Source organism: Rhodnius prolixus, unplaced genomic scaffold (assembly GCF_049639745.1).
Source record: "Rhodnius prolixus isolate KJV_2025 unplaced genomic scaffold, Rpr scaffold_1, whole genome shotgun sequence".
Taxonomy (NCBI): Eukaryota; Metazoa; Arthropoda; class Insecta; order Hemiptera; family Reduviidae; genus Rhodnius; species Rhodnius prolixus.
Window position 1 is genome coordinate 3,535,194 of NW_027411581.1, and position 27,780 is coordinate 3,562,973.

Consider the following 27,780-nt stretch of genomic DNA (forward strand, 5'->3'; position numbering starts at 1 on the left):
TGTCTATAATTGTACCTAATTTCGTAAAAATCTGTCGACTGGGAAACGAGGTATTTAGTGTTAAAATTTGGTCTCGTTTAAAACAGTGAAATCTTTAACTTCAAATATCTGGAAAACTACTCGATAGATTTTGTTTATATTTCACCTGTATATGGAGACAACTTTTGTCTATAATTGTATATATAATTAGATCATATTGTATTTCATTTTTTGGGGTCGTACTCCTTTTTGTATGACATAGGAGTGCTCCAAACTAATCTTACAGTTGAGTATTTTGCATTCTTTACTGGTCTTTTATTGTCATTGCGTTTTTGTTCTCATTTTATTGATCTAAATGGCACACTTCTTGTTTTTCATTTTTTCTAGAGATTGTTCGTTTTCAAAGGGCTCCTTCTTGTGTGTTGGCCACGTCAATTGCGTGGTTGTGTAAGAATGATTTTGAATTCGATTCCTGAAGTTCTTTGTTCTGATTTCTTCATTAAAAAGGGGTTGCTATTCTTTGATTTTCTTTTGTAAATGAATAGATTATTTTTTATTAGACTGACTTTAGGATTATTGGTTTAAGTTCATTAAATAAGTACTCGTATGTATTAAGTTGAAGTTTTTCTATGAGTTATCTACTTAGGAAACAAATAATTAATGAAAGTGATTCGTATTAATGTAATGCTTCTCCCTCCTTGGCCTTAGGGGTCATAATAAAGCAAAACCTGGTCGAACTTTAAAACCCTTTAATTGAACTAAATGCACACTGGTCCATTACAATTATAACTGAAATATTACTAATAAGAGATAATACAATCCCTGAACTGAGCGATAAAACAAATAACTACGAATACATGATAATATAATCCCAAGGGATTGTTTATATATTAGTCAAGACTAAAGTATAAATCAAATAACTACTAATACATGATAACATAATCCCTTAACTAAAGAATCCATCAAATTACTACGAATACATGATAAGGTATAATTATATTGTATCAGACTTCTAACGAAAACTCTACTCCCAGTACTGCCCGTCTTCCTGCCTACCGGGACCCAGAGAGTGGCAACCCCAAAGACAATCAGAGTTGGTTGGCTTACCCACTGCTAATACCTGCAGCTCCAGGATGCCTTTGCCAAAACTCTGAACTGTCTCGGGTAGTCCTCGTTCTCCTCTCATACAGCACCAGTCACTCCTTGTTACACGACTGTTCCTAGGGTTCATCCTCTTTGTTTTTCATGCCACAGCTCATACACAGACACACCACTCTCCAGGCCCCCACCATTCTGCTGGCGGCGCGAACAATGCTCCTAGCCAATTTCATGACTCTGCATTCTAACGTCTACGTTATAGTGTTACATTCTCATTCCCCATGTATAACATTTTAATTTCCATAAAACTATAATTAGAATTCAAAAACCATAATTCCATCCCCTACATTAAATACCAGGAAATCTGCAATAAAACTGACCAAATCATTTTATCACTATAGTGCTAATCTGTTTGCGATAACGTTGCGATATTGACGTGAGGTTAATTATGTACATTTTTTAATTTACTTTCTTGAAAGTCTTGTGTACAATCCCACCGTTGCATTTTTTAGAACCTATATTTACTGACATTTTTTTTTAAAAAAAAAACCCTGTAATTAAATATAATTGGACAGAATCTTGTTCAGTTTCACAGACATAACAAGTTCTCCCTCTACAGATAGTGGTTGCAGAGCGACCTTGCGAGATTTTGTTTTGCGTCTCTGTACTGCAGAGTATGTTTTGGTGATTGGTTTAAGCAAGTTACAATTGTAATAGAGAATAAAATTTAAGATCTGATTGTTCATATAGTTTACGTTAATTTTGATTAATAGCTTTATAGTTGTATAGTTTGTAGTTTAACTATATTTAAAAAAGGTTGCCTTTTACTATTCAATGACATGGATGAAATGTAAGTAATAACTTTATATATTTACTTTTTTTTTATCAATCAAGAAGTTTATTTTATAGTTTCGGAAACTCATCCATTATCAGAGGTAGAATAATCACTTTGGTGTCAGAGATTTCGACTTAACTTCCGTTACCGCCTTGCCCTACACTTGCTGATTGAGTGAGGAAAGTTATACCGTATGAAAGTGTGTTAGCGAACGGTAAAATATTTGGCGAAAATCACGAAATAAAAATGAAACCTTGTATTTTTTCAAGGGTTTTTAAGGTGTACCTAAAAGTGTATGTACGTATTATGTTTTAGAATTGAAAGTCGAAGCGACGTTACGTGATTTTTAGAAATCGTTAGGTGTCTTGCTTGTATTTACTGCAAAACAAAACAAACACTCAAAAAGCTGAAATTTAATCTTTTGCATTGATACCCACCAGAGAAAGGCAAAATAAGTGTTTGGTCAAAACAGGCCACCTCTGATGTACCACTTTATTGAATCGTTATTTTCTCAAAATCGGCCCTAACGATTCCCTTCAATCTTGTTGCACTATAGATCTGTGGAACAATAACTTTGATAAAAAAACGTTTCTCCAGGAAAATTCAAAGAAGGCTCTTCTAGGAGAGCTGGGTTGATTCTGAAGTGCAATTTTTTAACTTATACTGGATGTTTTGATATTTGACCGTTGTTAATTGATGATTATGAGGAATATTGAGGTCAATAAATTCAAAAACAAATTTCTTTCTTATGATAAGCTACATCATCATAACTGTTGACACAACATCATAACTGGATGATGATGTTGCACAACATTAAAATCCACAAATTTTAAAATATCCTCAAGAAGGTAATAAATTTTCCGAAAGGTTGGTGTGAAGAAAGAAATTAATTTGTGAATTTATTGACCGCACCTCAATATTCCCCATATAATCGTCTTATACTGGATCCCAACGCGGAGATCCCGGGTTCGAATCCAGCTGCTGACCCTTAGATTTCTCTTCCGAGGAGCTTCTTTACAGCTCACTGTTCGGTGATGGACAGTGTTGAATGTAACGAAAGAACACTGGGACGGAGGAGGCAGTGCACTGAGAAAAAACTTTGGGTGTCAGTGACCTCAGATGTTGTCTGGAAAAAAAATACTATTTATGTGTAAAAGACGCTTCGGCTGTCCTACATAACCAGGTTACTCATTTGGAGCAACTATATCTCTGAAATATTGGCAAGAATATGCGTAGATTCATCTTTCAATGATAAATTAAATTTTTTTAAATAACAACATTCTAACTGATGCTCCATAAAAAATAAAAATCATGCGTTAATTTCGATTTTTTTTCCAGGGACAACTTCATCACATTTTCAATCAACAATCGATCATACAAAGGTAAGTGTTTCGATTCTACGTAGCACATGTTTTAGATCTGTTAGATTTGTATTTTAATCCTCAAATGTTGTTTGGTATTTTTAACTTGGGATAAAATAGTTTAAGCTGTTGTCCACAAGCTCGCAGACAGCTAATTTCTGCAAAGTGCAGACGAGAGAACTGTCTATGAGTTGTTCGACTGTTGGTCGCCTTGAATCGTAAAACCAGGATGACTAATTCCTGTGGAAGAATGTCTCTGAAGATGTGATCAGTGGGTCGCAATGGATGATAATGGCGTGACTAAGCCAACTAATCCCGAAAGTGGAGACATTAGTCCACTCTTTGTTAGTCCAGTTACCGTAGGAACGCCAACTTTCATATGGTGTAATAACTGTTTGAAAATTTGTATGGAAGTTACAAAACTCTTTCAGTTGACGTACCGGGATGTCTTGAAGCCCTTCTAAGCTTTATGAAGAGGTTGCAGGAAGACATCTACTCTTTCTCACTACTATGATTTTTCCGTTTCAAACAACTAGATTGGTCTCTGGCAATGGCGCACATAATTCCTTCACTTTCAGTAATTTTACTTTTCAAAAATTAAATTACTCAATGATACAAATTACACAGATTAATAGTTTGTAACTCTGTTAGTTGAGTCATTAGTTAGGGAAAAATACTGTACACTAACGTTTGATTCAATCGTTAATGAACTCTAAAACTAACGTCTTGCGTCATATTTTAGATTTTGTGAGATCTACTATCTCCAGGGAGTTTAACAGTACTCGTTCCCAAAATTTATTTTACATTTATGCCTAAAATTAATTACTACTAATTGCTGTTAGAGTCTGTTTTGGTGGACAGTAAATAAAACATGGTTTCCTCAAGTTCGAATTTCTCCAAGGTAGTTTTATCTGATTTCTCTCAGCATCCCAGCTACCGCTTTGTACACGGAATTCCCTAGTGTTGTTGGAGCAACAGTTCTCTTTAGTTGTGTGTTTGATTAAGGTAGGGGTATCTGTATTTTAGCTGGAAGTCTCAGGTACAATGTTTTCTCGTTACAGACTACAAAGCCCATCACCTTAAATGGTTACTGTTGTACTAAATTGGTTCTTTACACGGAAGAACATTGAATTACATCATCATTACATTTTTGTCATCATCATTCTATTAGTCAGAGGAAGTTCCTCGTGGAGGAAATAGCTTTTACTTCCTGTTCAGTTTTTACGTTTCTTTTTTTCGCTGAACAAAACAGGAAATCGAATCTTTGTGCTAGTGATTGTGGCCGTTGTTTGTTTATAATCGTATAGAGCGCAACTCTGTAAAAAAAAATCATTGTGAAGCTACGTCACGTTTTCCAATTATATGAAAAAGCGTTCACGGTCAAGGTTGATCCTGCAAAGTGAGAATTCTTTATTTAAACGTTGATCTTAGGGGTGGAGGTGGGAGAGTTGTGTTCTCTCGTTACAGACAACACTGTCCATCACCAGACAGTGAACTGTTAATAGCTCCTAGGAAGAGAAAATCTAAGGGTCAGCAGCTACATTTTCTATCGATTAGTTTAAGGGTCTACTCGTGGCCCAGGTTCTGTCTTAGGGCATCCTTCTCGATTAATATGTCCAAATTCTGGCTCACATACTACAAAAATGCTGTGCACCACCTACTCCAGACTAAAATGTAATTGTAATGTAATAAACAACATAGCTATTGCACACAAGGTTGTTGGAAGTAATGCACTTATTGGCTTCTATTACAGAATAATACTAAGGAGATTACGTAAAACATTAAGAACAAACTGAACACTGAAACTAATTTGTAAACAGAACAGAAAGAAGAGACTCGTACGCAACATGACGACACACAAATACACCAAAAAAGTGAAGGTTCCTGCATGGTTGTCACTGTTAAGAGTACATGTCAGCTTCAAGGTTACGTTAAAGACAATACATTAGTTTCTCTATTTAATGAAGAATTTCTCTCAGAATAAAGAAAAACTATAGAAGCTTTTGTTACCACATTTTTATTTTTGTACGATTAGTTAATAACTTCCTTGCAAGGACTAATCTAAGTATCAGGCAAGTTATTTTTCTTATTATTATTTGTTTAATGTGAGAGCTATCATTTCTATGAAAAATGGGGACTTCAGTCTTTAGAAATTTCTTGGGAATATTCCAAACTTATTAACGACTAACTTCCGTACTATTCCTGATCGTAAACGGAATAATTTCTTTATACATTAAGACAGCTATTGAAAAACTGAAAACATATTGTTGGTGAAGTACATGCCATTAATATGTTTGGGAGATGCTTCATTATGTTGGAACTTAATGTAAAACTTTAATTTATCGATTAGGAAAATACTAGAAAGACGGTAGTCCGGAGATAACTAAGCCAGGAAATCTGAATGAACTGATAAGGATGGTTGAACGTGGTTCTTTTTCAAACGCTTTGAACAAAACGAATATTTTAAGGTCATTTAAGGAAGGGTTAAGTTTTATATGAGAACGTTGGTAATTTTGAAAAGATAAAAATTTGGGTGGATAAATATTTTATGATAAGAAAATATCAGATTTGTTCCAACAAAATCTCGGTATGTTTTTAGTGTATAAGCATATGTAAGTAATCCCAACAAATCATAATCTTAGGGAAGGGATTAATTAGCAGAGTGGTTTATAGGTTATAGCTACGGTGACTAGTGATGGGCAGAACGAGTCCGCGTTTGGAGTCGTTGGATTTGAATCAGTTCCAGGGTTGGAATCGATTCCAACAACTCGTTCACTGATTCCAGTCTGTACTTACCCTATGCATTTGTACAAATGTCACGCATTGTAATTAAATAAATAATTAAAAGTTAGCTTTTCCAGTTAATAACAAAACTATATTTCTTTAACACACATTAAGTAGTTCCCTAATTCCCAATTGATCTGATAAATATAAAATTAACAACGTAACCAAATATTAACAAAAATAGGCTAGTCAAATATAAAAATTAAAGCAACTGCAGTTTTGTCGTTATCTAGCTTGACCACCGGAGTTAACTTGATTCAAGAAGAAAAACGCAAATGGGTAGGAAATTATTCCCATAAAAAAAAATTATAACCCTTCAAACAAAATGATAATTACTCATAAAGAAAGAAATATTTATTTACTATGAATTAATATCAAGCTTTTAAAATATCTTATTATTTTACAAAAAGAAAAAGCTGTGTGCCAAATCTTTAACTTAGCGGCTGGACGCTCTTTCTCTTATCTTCATTGGCGAAAGTTAAATCGTGTACATGTCATGACGACGATCAAAGTAATACTGAGCTAAAAAATAGTATTACCTAACTGCTTTACTTACTGCTGTATCCCTCCCACTCTATCACCTATTTCACAAACATTCGTCGATTGGAAGTAGGTTTTAGTTAAATATTTGTTTCATTTGAAAACAAAAAACATTATAACGCTTTCTCAAGATGTTTTTAAGTTTTAAAAATTTGTTTTTGTCCATTACTCTTGTAAAATACGAAGAATTTTAAATAAAATATAATATACAAACACAAATGATCTAGAATGCAGGTGGAGTCAGTCGGCGTTGTCATGGTGATGGAACCGTTTAACGACTCCGGTTCCAGCTCCAGCATTTTCTATTGGCTAGATTCAGTGAACGAAAAAATGGAACGAGTCCGGTTTCAAAAGGATTTAAATCACTCCGGATTTGACTCCACCAATTCCAGTGGATTTAACCAATGAAATTGCTGGTGTTGGGCCGGAGTCGTTAAACGGTTCCATCACCATGACAACGCCGACTGACTCCACCTGCACTCTAGATCATTCTGTGTTTGTATATTATATTTTATTCGAAATTCTTCGTATATTATAAGAGTAATGGACAAAAACAAATTTTTAAAAATTAAAAACATCTTGAGAAAGCGTTATAATGTTTTTTGTTTTCAAATGAAACGAATATTAAACTACAACCCATTTCCAATCGACGAATGTTTGTGAAGTAGGTGATAGAGTGGGAGGGATACAGCAGTAAGTAAACCAGTTAGGTAATACTATTTTTTAGCTCAGTATTACTTTGATCGTCGTAATAACATGTACACGATTTAACTTTCGCCAATGAAGATAAGAGAAAGAGCGTCCAGCCGCTAAGTTAAAGATTAAGCACACAGCATTTTCTATATGTAAAATAAAATATTAAATAATAAGTAAAGTAACTACAGCATTGCTTTTTAATTAACGAGATGGGTGTGCCTGGTGTTTCTTTGCAAGGTTCGCTATATTGGGTACGAAATTATTTTTCCTTCGACTCCCTGTCTTAGATCGACCCCTACTTTTGTTTAGAAATTAACAAAATAATAAAATGAATATTATTTTAGAATCGATATTCTAAAAAAACCTTGGAACTTATTTTATTCTTCAAGCATCAGTATTTAAGCTCGCCAGATTTTGTATTTTGGTGTGGATTCCTCTTACAAGTTGGAATGTGTCAGTGAACTTCTACATAGTAGCCTTAAGTGAGTTTTATTTTAGTGTAAACGACTACAGTATTAATTATTTTCATTTTAATTTGCCTCAATTTTTTGGGGCGGGGCGGAATCACTTTTTTTTAAAATAGGGATTTGAATCAACTCGTTCCACCATCGGACTCGTTCCAGTGGAACGAGTCCGCTCTAATAGCCCATCACTAACGGTGACCATTCGTACTGTTTTTGGCAGGACAGTACTGTTTTTTAAGACGCTGTCCTTCTTTTTTTTTTAAGCATAAATGTCCTGTTTTTTATTCATTTGTACTGTTTTGTACTGTTTTTCAATGAAATTGTAATTATACTCAATGAAATTAATGAAAATATGAATATTTTTTCGAAGATTTATGTATGATTTTGTTAAGATCTGATCTTCATATTGTGAAAATTAGATATATTTGTATTTTACTTGTCGTTAGTATAGTTTTAAAGAATGTGACATTAAAACCAAATTTGTTGTAATTTTAAGACTGAATATTTTTTCTATTTACAAGAGTTACTATTTACATTTTGTTACTAATTAATAAGTGTATAGTGCAAGTAGTCGCTCAGTTTTGGTTGAACATGGGCCATATTATATGGCCATTGTTTTGTAATAACCGATCTCGAGTTAATAAACGTATTAATATATTTTATAGGTTTTTTTTTGCTCCTTGTCCTGTTTTTTGATACAAAAATAATGGTCACCGTAGTTATAGCGTATACTGGATTTCTTCGCCTGGATCCTGTTTACACTCTCAATTTAACTGATAAAGATACAAAAGATTTCCTCTCTCTCTAAATATAGTTGAAATCTTATCAATGGTAATTGACATATAAATTAAATGTTTTATCTCTCATATCAAATAAGGATGCACCTGGGTCAAAGTTCATTATTGTTTTTATTGAGTTTTTATACTAGATGGTAATAGTTTGCACACTTTTTCCTCAAAATTTAAGACACATCGATAGTAAACTATTACAATACTCTTAACATCGATAAATTGGTAAACAAAATGATATTCTCTTATAGAATTATTAAGAATATGAAGTGTTTATAAAGTAGGATTTCTGTTATTAATGAAACTTGAAACCAACCATCATTTTGGTAGGAGCTTTTTATAGAGGGAATATTGATTCTAGTTCATTTACGCTTCTTTCGACACTATCATTGTATTGTAGTAAGCATTTTTATTAATATTGAAGTCAACTAAATTAAATCAAGTAAACTGTGGTATTAGTCGTGTGAGTGTGCTCACGCCATATTTTTGATCAGATCATCAAAAAAAGACATTGAGCATAATATAATTGATTAGTGATTTCATTGGACCCTTCACATCCTAGATTTCAGATCAATGCCCATGATATTATTGACTGTGTTTTATATTTCAGTAGCCGCAGATATTCCTGCAGACACTTCGTTGAACACCTTCATCAGAGATTATGCAAATCTTAAAGGCACCAAAGTTATGTGCAAAGAAGGTGGATGTGGCGCCTGTATTGTCACCGTGCGAACCACAGATCCAGTCGATCATATGGAGAAAGAGTTTGCCGTTAATTCGGTCAGCCATATTTTTTTTAAAAATAATTTTATGAGTTTTAAAATTCTTTTATTAGGTTTGATTACAGAGAATGATGATAATAGTAATGTTAGTTTTTCCTCTGTTGGTTTTTCTAACCAGTGTTTAGTACCAGTTTGGTCATGTAGTGGTACCAAGGTGACTACGGTCGAAGGACTTGGAGATCGGAAGAAAGGGTATCATAAGATACAAAAATATTTGGCACATTTCAATGGAACCCAGTGCGGCTACTGCAGTCCTGGAATGATCATGAACATGTATGGGTAAGTGAGATACTCCGCTTCAACACCTGGAAGTTCTCCAGGGCAACCCCAGGAAGAAGGGTGAGCCGACACATAGGGATAACCACTCTCAAGTGCCTAAACACCTCTCTCTCTCAAGAGTGGAATATATCTTCTTCTAGCTCCTAATAACCACGCAGGTACGAAGTACTACTCGAAGTTCTCCCATTTCGCGTTAGTTAAAAAAAGGATATTTACTGTAAGCGGCACATAGAGCCGCTTTATCACGCTATGCCATCCATCGGTAGGGCTAATAGATGAATCTATCCCTGCAGTTACATGTTATGTGAGTGTTGGGATTGTCAGAAAACTTGGTATAAAGGACATCAAGATACATGAAGAAGTGATTGGTCCCTAGCAAACAGTGCCCCAGGTCATTCTTTTCGTTTTTACAATATAAGTCTATTTCCTTTGCTCATCACTTAAACTTGATCTGAATTTGCCCTCAATGCTTGTTGTAGGTCACTTAAATGTTTTTTTTATTTTTTATTTTTAGATTATTAATATCTAAACCTAACATAACCATGACGGAAATTGAGAATTCATTTGGTGGCAATATATGCAGATGTACAGGCTATAGACCAATTTTAGACGCATTCAAAGCACTGGCGTCTGATGCAACTGATGACCTTAGAAAGTATGCTGTTGACATTGAGGTAAACACAAATTAGGTTAATTTGATTTTACAAGATTATATGTATATATTATGTGTGTATAAAGTATGTAAAGGTGTTGGTTACTAAACAATTGCTCCATTCCTGACAGCTAAATCGCACTCATTGAAAATTTGAGTCAGACAGCTTTATAAATAAAGGAAAGAAAACAATCAACATGAACACAGAAAAGTGGTAAAACGACTGTAGCATAAATCGTCTTGTATGTCGTAATTACTTCTGACTACAATTTCACTTTGTTGTGCGCTGGTTATTAATTTGATTTAACTGTTAATATGGTATTGTTGCCAAAATTGTAGCGCTGTAAATTTACAAAGATTGCTATTTTTTAACATCTTATTTAAATAAATATATTATTAATAATGGAAAATAATTTAATGATTTCAATATAAATTTCAGGATGTTGCAGAACAGATTGGTTGTACGAATGGAATCAACGGAGTATGTTATGAAAACTGTAATAACTGTCCAAAGAAGTTGATAATACAAAAAGTTGATACTGAAGGCAATATCTGGTACACCTTGAACCGTGTACAAGAGTTATTCAACCTTCTAAACAAGATTGGAAATACAAAGTACATGTTGTTAGCTGGAAACACTGCCCAAGGTAAATGCACTTTATTAATTATTGATAAGGAGCGGGGAGACAGTCTATGCTCCATACTACACTAATTAAAGTTATTCTAGGCTCACACATCTATCCGAAGAGTGAACCTAGAACCTCAAATCGAGGTCGATCTTGTTCCAAAATTTAAAATGCCTCATCCGCCGCGGATTTCCTAATTCTAGACAAAAAATGTTTCTTTGGAAATGACTGCGGTGAAGAATAATGTCAATTCGGCATAAAGAATATCCCGTAAGAGGGAAGTGGACTAGCCACTTCTTTTGGGATCTTGGCGTCCATTTCGTAGAGTGCATTTCGGTTTAGCCAACCCTCAGGAAACTATAGCACATTATCGCCCACAAACGCACACTGCGCTTTCAGGCATAAAGCTATGTTCTGTGCGCAAACACTTCTCATAATAGCTTTCGCATGTAGCTCCTCACTTATTAATCTGAAGCACTATCTAAAATGGTAGCTTATTTAATAAACACTTGATCTGTTCTTATTTTGAAATACTTACTAACATCTTTACTTTAATAATTAAAATTATTTCTCAGAAATTATTAATAGACATTATTCTTGATCTAGGTGTCTACAGAATCATAGAGAAACCAAAAATCTATATTGATATTACCAAAATACAAGAACTAAAGGAGCATGCATTTATGAAGGACAAACTAGAGCTTGGTGCAAATATCACACTATCAGAGTGCATGCAATTATTCGCACAAGTGGCCCAGTTAAAGCCGAAGAAATTTAGTTACTTGAAGCAGCTAGTGGAACATATTGATCTGGTAGCTAATGTACCCGTCAGAAATGTAAGTGGACACGTCATAATTATCTGTGAGTTAAGATTAGTAAGGCATCTAGAGTATTGCCCAGTTGACAGTAATTATGATTTCTATGGAATCATTCGCTTGCCTTCTGTCCTGTAATTTTTTCCCTTACATTGAATGTTCGAGCAACGTCTTTAATTATATTTAAACAAAAGATAAACCTAAACTAAAGCAAGATATTAGAATCCAAAAAATTGAAGGACGTAATAGATCTATAGTATAAATTGTAACCCACTATTTTCCCTTCGCTATTGTAAATACCACATTTTTGTTTGAATTTTCCAATTGTAGTGTTAGCAAAAGACTCTATTGTGTTAGTTGGTATGCTTAAAAGTCTAACTTGAACTAAGCAACTGTAATCTTTTACAGTTACAGTTTTCAGTTATCTTTAATTCCTCCAAATTACTTTGACTTCTGATGAAAATAAAGCGAGATATTGGCATTCAAAAATTGGTGTTAACAATTTTTCAACTTCTTATATCTCCTTTATTTTAGTATTCTTACTGTTGAAATTCCTAATATTTGTTGTGATTACAATTATCTTTAATTCCTTCAAATTACTTAGAGTTCCAATGAAAAAGCAGTGAGATATTGGCATTCCAAAATTTAGTGTAATGAGTGTTTTAAATTCAAAAATTTAAACCACATACATTATTTGTATTGCAACTCGCGATGTTTATATTTCTCCCAACCAAATGGTGGTTCCTGTTCTTTAATTGTTCTCTATTTCATGGAATTCTGAACATTAAAGTGCGAAGTTTAGGTTCCCAGTTTTTTGAGATGATTTGAGCTTTTTATAAGTCCCACTCTTTTTCTTCTTTTTCCCCCTCCAATCGTAATACTTTGTTCTGATTATTAATTCCAGATTGGAACATTGGCTGGAAATCTGATGATTAAGCATGAGCATAAAATCTTTCCTTCTGACATATTTTTAATATTTGAAACTGTTGGAGCTAAATTAGTATTAGGTAAGATGATTCATTTTAAAAAGTTTATTACTTAACAAAACAAGAATTTCGAATATAAACAAAAAAGGTCACTACTTTGAAAACCAGTTTTGTTTTTAAATCACGCAATGATTAAAGAGGTTATGTTGGTATATAATTTTTTTATTTTTTCTAGCCTTTTTGATACTTTGTACAAGGTCACCAAAGTTTAATCATTTTGCAATAAGAAATCTAATCGAGAATAATTCCTGTCTAATTTCTTAAATAAGTAAATCTTCATTCATTTACAATTTTAGAAACTATGGATGGTACAGTTGGGCCAATATCGCTTTTACAATTTCTAAAATATGATATGAAGAAGGCGTTAATAAGGAAAATAATTCTACCACCTCTAGCACAAGAGGAAATCAAATTGAAAACTTTTAAGGCAAGTTTTACTGAAAGGAAATTTTTTACTTTTTTCTAAGAAAAACTAATATTCTATATGCCTGCATAAGGACAGTATTCTTTGATTGTAGATAATGCCCAGGAAACAGAATGTCCATGCCTATGTTAACGCCGGCTTCCTGTTCAGTGTAGGAAGTGGAAACATCGTTTTGGGAAAACCTACCATAGTTTATGGTGGAATATCAGAAAATTTTGTAAGTTTCTGTTTTTCATTATTATTTATTTTTAGCCAAGGCTGTGGAAAATGCATCTTGGTAACGAGTACCGAGTATTGAACTTTATTGATACTTTATAACTTCCAAGAACTGTACTTAGTATTTAACAAAGTTATTCACATTTTATATTTTTTGAATACCTTGTAGAATATGCATATTTTGACTTCAGGAGTATTTAGCATCTTCTCTCACACTCTGCACGATGCAAAGACGACGATCTTCCAACCAACTTGGTTCACCACTTCCCCGTCAGATTTTAGCACATTTGTAGATGCATCTTTTAAGATGCAAAAGTGGTATAAGTGGTACCAATTAGGTGGGACAGAGATGCTGGGGTGTTGAAGTGTTGAAAAAGTTTGAAGAAGCACTCGAGTATTCGTTCACACAAATGATGAGATACTCAGTATTCATTTAACTGAGTATTAAAGTACTCAGTGTTTCGTAACTCGTACAATCGTAATCAAGTATAGTTGTTCTAAACTACTGTTATACTAACTTTCTTTGTATTCTCTTCTCTCGGTAAGATGACACTCCGTTTGCGAGTCAAGCATGCTAATTATTGAACTTGTCCCGTTTATCTAAAAAAAAAAATAATTATTACTTATTGATTGTTGGTAAATATGTTAGCAAATTAGTAAGAGGACTGTAGATCTCGCCGTCTGGAACCAGAATGGTCTTCAGTGATATAGTGATTCATCAGTGATACAGTGATAATTTTCATAATTCAATCTGTTGCTTTTTTTTTTTTTTTGATGGACATGAAGTTAACAACTTTTCAAGTGTCTTTGCTGGTAATTTTACGATTTCAGATACATGCTGAGAGAACTGAATCATATTTCACCGGGAAATGTATCTTAGATGAAAAAGTATTCAAGGAAGGAATGCGAATTCTATCTCTGGAAGTGAATCCTACAACTGAATTATTGAAAAGTTCTCCGCAATATAGGAAACAGCTGTCTCTTTCATTGTTCTACAGGGTTTGTATTATTTTCATTTAATTAATTGGCCTTGCATTTATTAATTATTTCCTAGATTAAATGTGTGTGTTTGCTTGCACAGTTTGTGCTTGGAATTAATCCATTAAAAATGAATGAGCATAATCGAAGTGGAATGGAAAATTTAATAAGACCATTGTCAAAAGGAAAACAGTCGTTTGCAGTCAGCCATGAAAATCCGCCGGTAGGAAAACCTGTGTCTAAAGTGGAAGCAAATATCCAGTGTTCTGGTAAGTCGGTACTCCACATGTGGTATATACTTTCTAGGCATACTGAGTTAGTTACCTTTTGCTGAGTTACCTTGTCCCCACATCTCGCTTTCAAGTTATCGTGTTCTCCTTTAGTCCAACTTCATCAGATGTATTTTCACATTTTGTTTTTTCTTTTCTGCTCTGTTAATTATATCTAGACTTTTAAATAATGCTGGCCCAGTCTCTAATCTTATTTATCAGCAAAGGCATTCGTTATAAAAGCAATAGGAATTCAACTTGAACATCTTGTAAAACTTGCGTATCTCAGCATAAGGTCAGTTTGGTATTTACAGGAGAAGCAGAATACACAGGTGATATAAAAAGCTATCCAGAACAAGTCTTTGCTGCTTTAGTGTTGGCCAGAAAAGCTAAGGCAACGATACATTCTGTCGACGCGGAAATAGCTTTGGTAATTGATATCATTATTTTGTCAACAATACGCTGAAAGTGAAATATGTGATGATGAGCTAAAGTTAGCATGAGTGAGAAACGTATTCGATGTAGTCAGTATGTCAATTAACTTTTGTTATTTTCTTGTCTAATTCAGAAAATGCCTGGCGTTTTGGCTTTCTACACAGCAAAGGATATACCTGGAAAGAATTCGTTTATAAAGAAATTTGCATATTCTCCATCTGAAGAAGAGGTAGTCTAATTACTTATTGATTATATCGTCCTTAAATAGTATAATTGTGTTCTTGGAATATAGTTTATTGTGTCGGGTTAAGTTGTCTTATAGCAGAGTTCCGGTGAAAGATTTTTCGTGAAAGTAACGCTTATTTTTACTGCATTAAACTTTCAATAATATTGTTCAGAATTCATTAGGTGTCACAGACCCTTATGCTGAATATTTTCAAATAAAAAATACTTGTTCAGTAAAGGGTAGCACACCATTTAAATTTGATTGTAATAGGGAGCTATCAAATTATTAATCATTAAATCATTAAAAATCGATAAATAACAGCCCTTTGCAAGTAAACTTAATGGCAGGAACCAGTAGGTGAAACATGACCCACAATTTTCTTTTACCTACTTCCCAAGAAAATAACCATTATTCCTAATTTTCTGTTTACCTTTACTTTATTAGTATGGAAAACATGACATTTAGCATGAAAAATCTTTTATTTTTATGTTCTTATTGAGAATGAATTCCAGATTCATTTGATTCTGAACTGCCCTAATCTCGTTATGTAGAAATATTATTTTTCAAAAAATTGCTTTGAATTGTCCTCAGCTATTCTGTAGTCGGGATATAATGTATGCAGGACAAGCGATAGGTGTAATAATCGCCGAGAGTCAAGAACTAGCCAACAGAGCGGCCATTAAAGTGAACATAACCTATAAAAATAAACAGAAACCACTTTTGACCGTAAGAGATGTGTTACAAGCGAATGATGTTTCTCGTATTACATTGGACAGGACCATACAGCCAACTGTTCAATTGAAAAATGGTAAAAAAAATTTGTTGGTATTAATTTTTGATGTTTATTCTTCTGGAATTTCAGTGAGACTTTTATGAAATGGTTGTGAAGATAAATTTTGCTCTCAAGATTACTGGAAAAATGGTTTTAGAAGGCTCGAAACAAAATCTTTGACTGGCCTTAGCTTTTCCTCAGCAAGTGTAGAACTGCGAGTGTTTTAAGGTCTGGGTTTCGAAGTAAATCTGAGAACTGGTGAACCAAGGCAGGCGAAATTAGTTCAATAGGAGACTCGTGGAAACTAATGGACCACTTGCTTAACCCCCAGGGCCGTGGGTTACAGTAAAGGTTATAGCCAGGACATACCGTCTTCTGATCTGGCCAATCTAAGAAGAAATCATGTTCTCTGTTATTTTAAGATCGTGACTACATCGAGTTAACTCTTGAATTGGCGTCAAGATATATTTAGTTGGCTGTTATGAGCAAGCCAGGGCCTGTAAATTTGATCCACTTTTTGCCCATGACTACCGTTGGTTATCCGGGGGATTTTGGGCCACATAGTTTGGCCAAATTATTCTTCTCCATTCGTAGTTATTTATTTGGTAATTTGAGTGAGAAGATATATTCTATTGGAACTAAGATTTTTTAAAAAAAAATGTTTTGACAGAGAATATAAAGTATACAATAAAAGGTGAATATGAAATGGGACCTCAATATCATTTCACCATGGAAACGCAATGCTGTCTGTGTGTACCTACAGACGAAGGGCTAAATATTTATTCGGCCACACAGTGGATGGACAATATACAGTCTTCTGTGGGAGCTTTATTGAATATTCCAGAAAGCAGGTAACGATGACTCAATAGGTTGATCTACGCTTTCATTCAATAAGCTTTGGAGTAATCTAAACTAATTGTTTCTTTTTTTACCTTATGCTTACAGTATTAACATGCAGGTAAAAAGATTGGGCGGTGGGTTTGGTTGTAAAATTACAAGATCCAGTATTGTGGCCGGTGCATGCGCGCTGGCGGCTTACAAGTTAAATCGGCCAGTTAAGATCGTATTAGATTTAGAGACCAATATGGAATGTATTGGAAAAAGAAGTCCAGCTTTGTCATTCTATGAGGTATCTTTTAAATTATTATTATTATTTTGTAGAACAACAATTCTTGTAATGCTGTGGCTTCAGAAAGTCTGTCATTCCAAGCGAGGCATAATAGAGAACTCTAATTTTGTTTATTCAGAAACAGATATAATCGATTACAATGTTCTGGGGGTGATCAACGGCTGTTTTGATTCAATGATTTAAGGAGGGACTAGCCCTTTATTATTCAAACCCTTATATTATACTCTCAGATAGCTATTTCTAAGAATTCAAGGCAAAACTGGGATATGAAACACGTAAAATTCACAGTCGTCGTCAACTTCCGCCATCTACCAGTTCTGTCTGAAGATTCTGAACTTAATCTCTTCGCACCCTGTCGATCCGTCGTGGAATAAGAAGGGTTGGCATCCTCCGTCTTACATTCATGAATGTACAATATAACTTTCTAAAGATGTCTCTACAGACAGGTATATCTGTGGGTCTCAGGAACTACGTAGGAATTAACCATACTGATAAATAGTTCCTCCAAAGATTCCTGGATGTTAGCTGTAAAAAGTTCAGTACAAATTAGGTAGAAAATGTGGTTAGGTGCTGCGCAGAGTTGGTTTACTATTTTTGATTGTGCATGTCTTAGCACGGGATGTTTATTGTATTTCTCTTTGCAACAAAACAGATTCACCTTACGCAAAACACCGTACATCAAACACAACTCATCATCCAGACAAGATCATCTGCTTATTGACGATTATTTTACTGATTAATTTGTTAAATTATTTGCATCAAAAATCATCATTTCTAAATCACAAATCACAAAACATTTCGAATAATGTTTTGAACAAACATTATGTCAGTATGTCTTTCAATTAGTCAGCAACTGCAGAGTGACATGGTAACGTAATTGAAGTAAAAATCTCTACATCAAACTGATTAATCTTCTTCTGTTGATGATTAAAAGGACGAAACCGAAGGGATACAATAAACATACGTTCTAAGACGAATCAAAATCAAAGAAGATATATCATCCAAATTGAGAATACATCTTCGTAGAGCTCTCCAACTTTTTTTTTGGAATTCTCAGGAATTCGGATGCCAATTTCTAGATACTTAGAACCTACGAATTGTGAGCTCACTATACTGGAACTCACCCATGCGTATTTTACGCATATCGATTGAACCGAATTAAGTTAAAGATTCTTTGGCCTTAGAGATATGTTAGGAGTCCTAAAAAATACCTCTTACAATAAAAACTTGATCTATATGTATGTATATCTTTTTATATCTATACATAAATCTAAAAGTGCATTATCCAGAGTGTTCTCACTCTAAGAACACTTTAGTTCAGAGAAAGAGAAAGGCGCTAGACTACATAAAAGTTTATGTTTCGTTAAGTTCGCCCATAGACTTAGAACTTAGCGATGAAAATCTGTCGTAAAATGGCACTTTACTGAATTACTGTTTTTTTGTAAGCTACTTTTTTTTTTTTATAACTATTTAAATTCGTTAAATTAGTATAAAATAATGAACTAATTGGCTCCAGATCTATAACTTTAGTTTGAAATTCTTTACTTAAGAAGTGTTCTAGGAAGTCAAGCTTTCTTAAAACTCTTAAATCAAGTGAATCTATGTTACAGTTAACTAATATTAAGTAAAAATGTTGAAGTAAAACTTTAGTAATGAAGTAAGAATTAAAGTTATAGAAAAATCAGTTCATTGTTTTCGTTAACGATTTGATTTTTTTTTTTTTTTGTTGAAAGGCAGCTTTTGACGAAAATGGTAAAATCCAAGAGCTTAAAGTTAGTGTATACGATGATGTAGGTTGTTCTTACAACGATCCCAGTTCATTGCTCATACCGCCTGGTCTGTATAATGCTTACGACTTTAGCACTTGGAAAATTGATATATACACTGTGCTTACTGACAATGCGTCAGCTGCTTGGATGCGCGCGCCAGGTATGAGTAATTTCTTCTTCTGCATAATATATTAATCACTGGTCTCTCAGTTATATAAAAAATTAATAAATAAAAAGGCATACTTTGATTTATTTAAAGGTACTATTGAAGGTATAGCCACAATTGAAACTATAATGGAGCACATAGCTACTAGAGTTGCGAAAGATCCGCTAGATATCAGAATGGTTAATCTCGATAAGAAATACACATTACTGAATACATTGATACAGAATGTTTTAGTTGATTCAGACTATGAAGCTAGTAAACTGGCCATAAAACAGTTCAATAAAGTGAGTAGAATTAGTTCAATAACTAATTAGTGTAGTTGAATGGAAAATGGTAAAATGAGACTCCTGGCATCTTCAGAGTATGTAATATTTTATCTCAACTCTGAAGTATCTTAAGATCTAAGATCTACTACCCAATTCTTGTCCATTTGCACGAGCTGAACATTGAATTAGTTGAACTTTGTGGTTTCGGGTAGTTGCCAACAGAAGATTAGGTCAACTGGATGAACAACTTTAGTGAAAATTTTTTTTAATCTTCAAAAACGCCTTCTACGAATTTTTTTTCTTGTTTCGTTTTCGAAAACGTTTTTCCAGAAAACTTGGATTAAAGACACTTCTAGGAAGTTCAGAGATTCCTCCAACTTGCAATTTCTGTTTATTGTACAGCGTTGCCACCTTTGTAATGTTGATGCGAAACAAATTTCTTTTCCCGCTTATTTAGGGACATTCGTGGAATGTACTTCCGCTAGCAAATAACTTATTCTCAATTGTTTGGAACGCATTACATCCATTTAGCAACTGGTAAGAGGAATGAAAAAGGAAAATGCGCTTTTCCAGGCTAACAGATGGAAAAAGAAGGGAATATCAGTGATGCCGGTCGTATTTCCTGTAGACTTTTTTTTCTCCCATCATGCAATGGTGTCCATCTATTCAGGAGACGGGACAGTAACAGTCACTCATGGTGGTGTAGAAATGGGACAAGGAGTCAATACAAAGGTAAAAATAAAATAATGTTCTTTTAATAATAATGACTAAAATAGTTCAAAAAACTAAATTTAAAATTCATACTTATTCATGTAGGTAGCACAAGCGGTATCATACGCTCTTGGTGTTGACATGAAGATGGTCAAAATCAAGGCAAATTCTAATATTACTGCGCCAAATGATGGTATGTCAGGAGCTAGCGTAACCAGCGAATCTTGCGTTTTGGTGTGTAATCTTTCTAAATTTTATAAAAAATTATGGAAATAACTTGCATTACCAGAAAGTATTTTAATCTGTTTAGCTGCTATTACTTACCATATCAAAGAACTTAAGAAAGAAGTTAGATTTTCAAAGAAACGTTACAAACGAAAAATATTTGGTTGTAAAATTCACATGGCTCTCTCTTATAATTACAATGAGGATAAAAAATAAAATTAAAGTTTAAAGAAGCTTAGCAGCATCCAAGCGTGAGAGCAGGAGAGGATCACAATTGGGCTTCGGACTAATTTGGGTCCATGGTCTGTACTGCGCTCTATCTTCTTCGATCAGAACTTAATTATGACCAGCTGGTAAATTTGTTCGAAAAAAAAAATACCGGTTTGTAAAGTCACGTTTGCGAGAAACCGATTTCATACAAATTTTGAACACAGTACATAGTTCTAAGATCTTTTATTAGTTGTTCAGACGGTAGTAGACTTTTATTTGAATCCATAATAGTATAAAAAGTCAGGGCGCCACGATAGCCGAGCGGTTAGAGGCTATACCTGCAATGCTAAGATGTATTGCGGTACTAGGCTATATTCCCAGTCTATACCTTTAATGGTTAATATGAGAAATTTGCAGTAAAGTATGTTTGCTAGTCGCCACGATAACCGAGCGGTTAGAGGCTAGACCCGCAAAGCTAAGATGTATTGCGGTACTGGGCTATATTCTCAGCCTATACCTTTAGTGGTTAATATGAGAAATTTATAGTAAAGTATGTTTGCTAGTCGCCACGATAGCCGAGCGGTTAGAGGCTAGACCCGCAATGCTAAGATGTATTGCGATACTAGGCTATATTCCCAGTCTATACCTTTAATGGTTAATATGAGAAACTTCTAGTAAAGTATGTTTGCTAGTCGCCACGATAGCCGAGCGGTTAGAGGCTAGACCCGCAAAGCTAAGATGTATTGCGATACTAGGCTATATTCCCAGTCTACACCTTTAATGGTTAATATGAGAAATTTATAGTTAGTAAAGACTATCCGACACCTAATTTGGTAGTTAGGCCGTTAGTGCTGGGATAATATCAAGTATAAATCTAAAAACATGTGTGCTACGACAGGTGAAATCAGTGAAAATACTGTTTATCTTGGAAACTAAAGTTTAACTGAACAGGTAATTAAGCGATCAGAAGTCAGTCGTGTGCCTACCCAGGCAAAAGCTCCTTTTCTAAATAACCTAATAATGTTTCTAAAGTTTCCTGTGACTAGTGACATGTATATGTTACAGTAAATACACTTTGAGAGGAATATCAGTTTAAGTAAATTAGATTCCAATTAGGAATCTCCTACGGTTGCGAGTGAGTAAGGATTATTCAATTATGTAATTCTAAAGGAAAATGTATCACAAAAAAGTGCACTTACTAATTGTATACAAGTTCAATGCAATAGCAGGTGCAATGGGAGCACCTATTGCTCAAATTTAACATATTGTCCTGATTGATCATGTATTTTTTAATAGTTATCATTAACATTAATCTATGAATTTACGCCATTTATGCTTCCCTAATATACCAATTTCCAAAATCAACCGGTAAATATGTACACAAATCTACTAAACTCACATTTCCTAAGATGCTTCTTATTATGTACACAAACTCCGGTAAATGTATGTTCAGTAAATATTATTGACTCAATAAACTTAGAATTTCCAGCCAAGTAAATGCAAGTATACTGGCAAAAGATGCACTGTTCACCATTTTGCAACTTTCAAGACAAACTTCTATTTTTGCGTCTGCATTAAAAAAACGTTATTAATTTAAGCAGAAGTCAACTCGTGTGGTTATTGGAGCCGCCTGGAACTCTTTTCAGTGCACTGCCGGCCACCTGGCAGTGCTCTATCGATATAGACAACACTGAACATCTCCGAACAGTGAGAGTCCCGCTAGGAAGAGAAAATCTAAAAACCGGCATCCTGAATTCGAACTTTGAATTTCCGTTTCAGAATCCAGTTCGTTTATCCGTTTCCCCTTATTGTAGTTGTTTTTTTTAATTAAGGCAAACAAAAACATATTATTTCAGGCGGCGTTAAAATGTTGTGAAATTCTTAACAACAGGTTGGCACCACTTAAAAGTAAAATGAACAATCCCACTTGGCCAGAACTTATTTATGAAGCTTTTGTTGAAGAAATTGATCTGAATGCATCATCTATGTGAGTATTTATATTGGCATCGATATGAACAGTGATTCCCTTCACAAATGATTTTAAATTTAGTTCTAAGATAGATTTTTAGATAGGTGTTAGCTATTAGCTTTACCTATTACTTTTAGAGGAGCGGACCATGATCTTCAGAATGTGTGACAGTGCAATTAAAATAACATTCTCACTATTTCATAAACTATGCACTACTACACAGTCTGTGAAAGGATTGTATGCCCAAATCTTTTTAAATAGATGTGATCTTCTTCACTGGTGCGACCAGGTTGTAAAGTAGAATGTCAGCAAAACGGCCGAAAAGTGGACAGGAAAGTTTATTTACGAAATTACTTGGTCTCGAATGCAATAAAATGGTAAATGTGAAAAATCTACTTTATATGGGCAATGAACGAAAAATTAACTATTTATTTTTATTTGCGCCTCAATTATTAAGGATGATTGAAGCTAATTCTAGTCAGTTACGTTCAGTTCTATGAAACATTGTCAGTTTTTATTTTGATTTGTCTTATGCTTTGGCTTAATACATTTCTTTAATATAAGTAAATATATCGATTATCAAAAGGTGATCTAGGATAGTAGCGATCGAATTAGTTGGTTACAATCGACTGGTTGGGCAACTTATCTACATCATTGTAACCATTGTCTTAAAAACCAACACAATGATTCTGTCAAATTTTATTGTGTTCAAATTTAAACTTACTCTAACATTGTTGATTGACAATTATAAATTGTTTATCTCTTTTAAGGACCTCTTATCGTTCAAAACACTTCCACGAATATATCGTGTACGCGGTTGCAGTTACACAAGTTGAAGTAGATTTATTAACTGGAAACTATCAGGTAATTTTTCAGTTCTTTTAAAATGTTCAAATTTTTTGTAAAAGACTTTGAATTAATTAAAAAAAAAAAAAATACATTTTTCGATCCATAATAGATTCTGAGGACCGATATAATTGAAGATGCTGGTGATAGTTTAAGCCCGTTGATAGATGTTGGCCAAATTGAGGGAGCTTTTGTCATGGGACTTGGTTATTTTCTTACTGAGAGTATTAAACACGATCCTGATAGTGGAATGGTCATCACCAACAGAACTTGGGTAACTTAACATTAGTCTATCATATTTAGATTACATAAGCCATGTTTGCGAACATGGAATAGTTTTAAGTCCACTCAGATAGGCCAAGCATTTACTGTGTGTAACTGTAGTCAATCCAGTAGTAATGTACATCTGTTATTCTTATTCTCTCAGTCTTGGAAAGAAGGGTCTTTCGTAAGATTTTAGAAGTGGAGTTACGACGATAGCCCATTTCTAGAAGAGCAGTATTAATGAATCGGAAGAGGTGACAGAATGAAACAAACCGGGGGGGGCTGGTAAATTGTTACGAATGGACTGCAGCACCGCCTGAGCGCAGCGCTGGAAGACAGTCATGAAGGCAGACGGCCAAGAGGTTCTATCTATTTTAGTTGGGCCAGATGAAGAAGTATCTTAAGAAGTGGAGGATGAAGTCTGTTTATTGGGACGAATTGAAAAAAGTTAATTTTACCTTTCAGGCCAAATTAAACTTCCCTTTATCAGCTTAGAGTTATCAAATAAATGCTTGGCCAAATTTAAAGCCTTATAAGTTCTGATTTATCTCTGAATTTCCCAGAACTATTGGCCACCCGGTGTTAAGGACATACCAGTTGATTTCCGAGTGACACTGGCTAAAAATGCGCCCAATATAACTGGTGTCATGCGATCCAAATGTAAGTATATGTATATTTTAGGTCATTGAAAAGTATTTCTATTATTTTTATTTATGTATCATGGATTCATGTTTTGATCACAGCAACAGGAGAGCCTCCTATATGTCTGGCATTGAGCGCTGTTACGGCCATTAGGGATGCACTAAAATCGGCTCGACTGGATACTGGTCTTAAGAATCATTGGTTCAATCTAGGTTAGTGTAAAGCATGAAGTGGTTGCAAAAGTAGATAACGGTGATTAACAAAGTTAACAGCTGTGGCTACAAATTGAGAATTTTGCAACATTAGCAAGATTAGCGTAAATCTGACTGGGCGTTGCGTAAATGTGTGAATTATGTATTTAACCAAATTGAAATGATAAATTGTTATTAATTCAGTTTTTTTCTTCATAACCTTTTCAGATCAACCGTGTTCAGTTGAAAGAACCTTCCTGGCTGCGAATACTTCGTATGAACAGTTTTCTCTCTATTGTTGAACTATTATATTGATATTCGTCGGCGATGATCACTGAATGGTACAATTTCTCGTTAGCTCTAACTATAACTTCTTAACTCTTATACTTTTCTGTGAATTAAAATATTAATAGCGAAGTACGCACTGAAAGGATATTCCATTTATAATAGTGGTATAAGATAATGTACGTTTAAAGCAAATGTGTGTCTTAAAGCATGTTTGTCAGATTATTGACAAAATATTAACGTAGGCATAGTGTATGATAACTTAGCTAGACGTACAGAAGTCTGTTTTCAATTTGATTGTTTATAGTAGATTTGGTAGGTCGCTGCACTCTGCAGCAATTAGTGTAAAGATAAAAAACTTCTTATACTAGCTAATATGTATTTCCTGATTGGTTTACTGTACCAATTATAATTTTTTACTTTATCTTGGATAGTATTTGTTAATTGATAGGTTAATTGCAGCCATGACAGTATTTTTGTTTAAATACAGATTAAATCTGTACATACAAATATAAAATGGTGCTTATTATTAAACTGCATTTCCTTTAACACTTTTTTAATTGCAGTTCATTTATGTTCGATTATAATCGAACAATAATTATTGATAGTGATATTAGTGATATTTAATTAACGAAGTATTAGATTGGTGAATGGCCGTTGCAAATATTATAATTCAAATAAAGTTTTATATAATTTATGTTTCTTGGTAAGGGGAGTATCGTAATGATGTCAAATTTTCGATGTCGAGCTTTTACTCGGGAATATCCGGTTTTGTGGTCCCCTGAGTTAAAGGTTTTTTTAAAAAATATATATACCTATTCGTTGTATTTGTTAATAAAAATGTCGCAAAACCCAAACAGGAATCTCAAAAACTTGATTTCAATTTGCCACCTCTAAGAGGGGATCTGAACTGAGCGATCTGAATGGTTCTGTCATTTGGGAGTAGAAGATATCCTCCTCAGAAATTGTGCTATCAGAATCCCTCCACCGGAAGTCCCATTCTGCTGAAAGGAGTTTTTACTTTTTTGATGAAGTATTGTCTCAAAAATGGCTCTATAACTTTATTTTAATAATTTTTATTAGTTTTTCCTCTGGAAGAAATATTTGAAGACTATTCTAATAGCTAGAAGAGAGATTGCTGCCTGCTAAGTTGATTTCAGTGTTCGTTTTACAAACTGTGCATTGTTAGTGTCACTCACTCACTCACAATGACACTACAACCCAATTAGTTGGGTCCTGGCCTACTCGATTTTACTCAGCCAGTCGTCGCTCTCTCTTGCAGCCGCCATCCAGTTTCTAGTTCGCATCCTGCGTCACACTGTCGAACCATCTTAGCTTTGGTCTACCAACTCTCCTTTTGCGGTCAGGGACTTCCTGTAGAAGCTTGTACGGGATCTCTTCGTGGGTCATTCTTGCGACATGTCCCCAGCCCATCTAAGTCTGATTAGCTTAATTAATGCTATAATATTCGCGGCTCTTTCATCAGAGCATACAGAGCTCTCTGTTTGTTCTGCGACGCCAAGTCGTGTTCTCAGGTATTGGGCCGAAGATCTTACGCAATATTTTCTTTTCGAATATTAAAAGGCGTTGTTCATCAGCTTTCGTGATTGTCCAGGTTTCGGAGGCATATACCAGGACAGGGCGAATAAGAGTTTTTTTAAATTCTTAGCTTGGTTGCCCTGTCCAATAACTTACTTCTCATGTACCTTTTTTTTTCCCCTCTGGAAGAAATACTTGAAGACTATTCTAAGAGCTAGAAGAGAGATTGCTGCCCTCTAAGATGTTTTCAGTGTTCGTTTTACAAACTGTACATTGTTGGTGAAAAATTAAATGTCTTTCAAACTTTGTAGTTAGAAAAAAAAAAAAAAAAAAATTTATAAGTTAGGTGTAAGCGTTTTGTGAGCGACGCACTGGACGCTAATTTAAATAAATACTTTTTTTGAAAATTCCCGTAAAATGGCCAAAGCCAGACAAAAGTCTATTCACAAACTTTATACTTGAATCAGAACGCACAAATACTTATCTTTACTAAATTGGTACAACAGTTCGGCTTCCTCGTATAAGGACCCTGGTCGATTTTTTTTTTTCATTGTTGAGATATTCTTTAAACACACCCAACAGACTCAAAACGGAGGGCCTCAAAACCGGGATATTTCCGGTCAATATTCGATTTCGAAAATTTGAGACGAAGAGAATGTAAAATGTTCGAAACTTTACTGATATGTAGTAAAGTTATTAAGTGTTATTAGTTTAATGATACATGTATGTTTTTATGATTGTTGTTGTACAAAACTATGTAGTTTTGCTTGATTAAAATAAATTCAAAATTTAAATTTTATTTTTTTTACCTTTTCTAATTAGGAAGAGAACTATTGAAATTAAGCGAAAGAATATCAAGTTTTAATTGTGACTGACCGTTTTGAGGTCTATCTTTTACTTTATTAAGAATAATAAAAAAAGACTTGATAATAATAGTGACAGCACAAAAGGGCAATGCACCTGTTACAGGAAAAAGTAGCATTAATTATTAAAAAAAAAAAAAAAATTTGCGGTGAATTTAGATCAGTAATATTATTTCTCCTGTAAAGCTAGTATTGCACTGGGTTCGAATCCCGGTCTTAGGCCTTGGATTTTATTTAATGGTTAACCAGTTAAGCAAATCTCTATTACGGTGCGTTCGACGTGTACTCGTATACTAGTGAAAAATATAAAATTGCCATTAACGATAAAAACTCGAAATTTTAATAAAATACAATAAGAATATTATTTGATGGGATGTTTCCTTTATCTTACCAATAGAACTGCCAAGTATTTTATACGGAATTGGGATGGTGGGAGCCAGCCAAATGATAAGTGGTTGGTACATGTTTGGTCTCCGCATTAGAGATTGGGGAATTACGGACACAAATAGAAGCTCTCAACCCTTGTGCAATGCCCGTTTTTTTACCTTAGATAGGAGGTTCAGACCTCAGTACGAGCATGATTTCATTTTGCACAGAATTCAAAAAGCTCTTACGTCCCTACTTAACTAGAGCAAAGCATACGTGAAGAAGCGGTGCAAGATTTTGCAAAATGCACAGGAATACTCTGTAATCTCAAGCC

The 27,780-nt window shown here is 34.2% G+C and overlaps 1 protein-coding gene across 4 annotated transcripts; it reads left to right on the plus strand.

The window, feature by feature from the left end:
* The first annotated feature begins 1,700 nt into the window (after window positions 1–1,700).
* On the plus strand, window positions 1,701–27,011 carry LOC141447566 (uncharacterized). Of its 4 annotated transcripts, XM_074115401.1 has the most exons (28): window positions 1,732–1,927; window positions 3,251–3,294; window positions 5,027–5,198; window positions 9,156–9,325; window positions 9,446–9,606; window positions 10,121–10,280; window positions 10,698–10,905; window positions 11,491–11,720; window positions 12,604–12,706; window positions 12,982–13,112; window positions 13,204–13,326; window positions 14,157–14,324; window positions 14,407–14,572; window positions 14,887–15,002; window positions 15,141–15,236; window positions 15,825–16,041; window positions 16,676–16,856; window positions 16,951–17,134; window positions 18,868–19,063; window positions 19,163–19,353; window positions 19,909–20,067; window positions 20,152–20,280; window positions 22,338–22,468; window positions 23,221–23,314; window positions 23,409–23,570; window positions 24,124–24,220; window positions 24,304–24,414; window positions 24,622–27,011. In XM_074115401.1, the coding sequence occupies exons 3-28, from the start codon at window positions 5,162–5,164 to the stop codon at window positions 24,693–24,695; spliced, it is 3,795 nt and encodes a 1,264-aa protein (XP_073971502.1). In that variant the 5' UTR covers window positions 1,732–1,927; window positions 3,251–3,294; window positions 5,027–5,161; the 3' UTR covers window positions 24,696–27,011. The 4 variants fall into 4 exon arrangements, with proteins under 4 accessions (XP_073971381.1, XP_073971502.1, XP_073971461.1 ...); XM_074115280.1 differs by lacking the exon at window positions 5,027–5,198 and having other exon boundaries at window positions 1,701–1,927; XM_074115360.1 differs by lacking the exon at window positions 5,027–5,198 and having other exon boundaries at window positions 9,159–9,325.
* The last annotated feature ends 769 nt before the right edge of the window (window positions 27,012–27,780 follow it).

Bases quoted from the DNA above. Each gene is read 5' to 3' on its own strand.
- LOC141447566 (XM_074115280.1), top strand. The intron at 9,326-9,445 runs GTCAGCCATATT...TTTTCTAACCAG, and splicing joins AAGAGTTTGCCGTTAATTCG to TGTTTAGTACCAGTTTGGTC. The intron at 14,325-14,406 runs GTTTGTATTATT...TTGCTTGCACAG, and splicing joins CTCTTTCATTGTTCTACAGG to TTTGTGCTTGGAATTAATCC.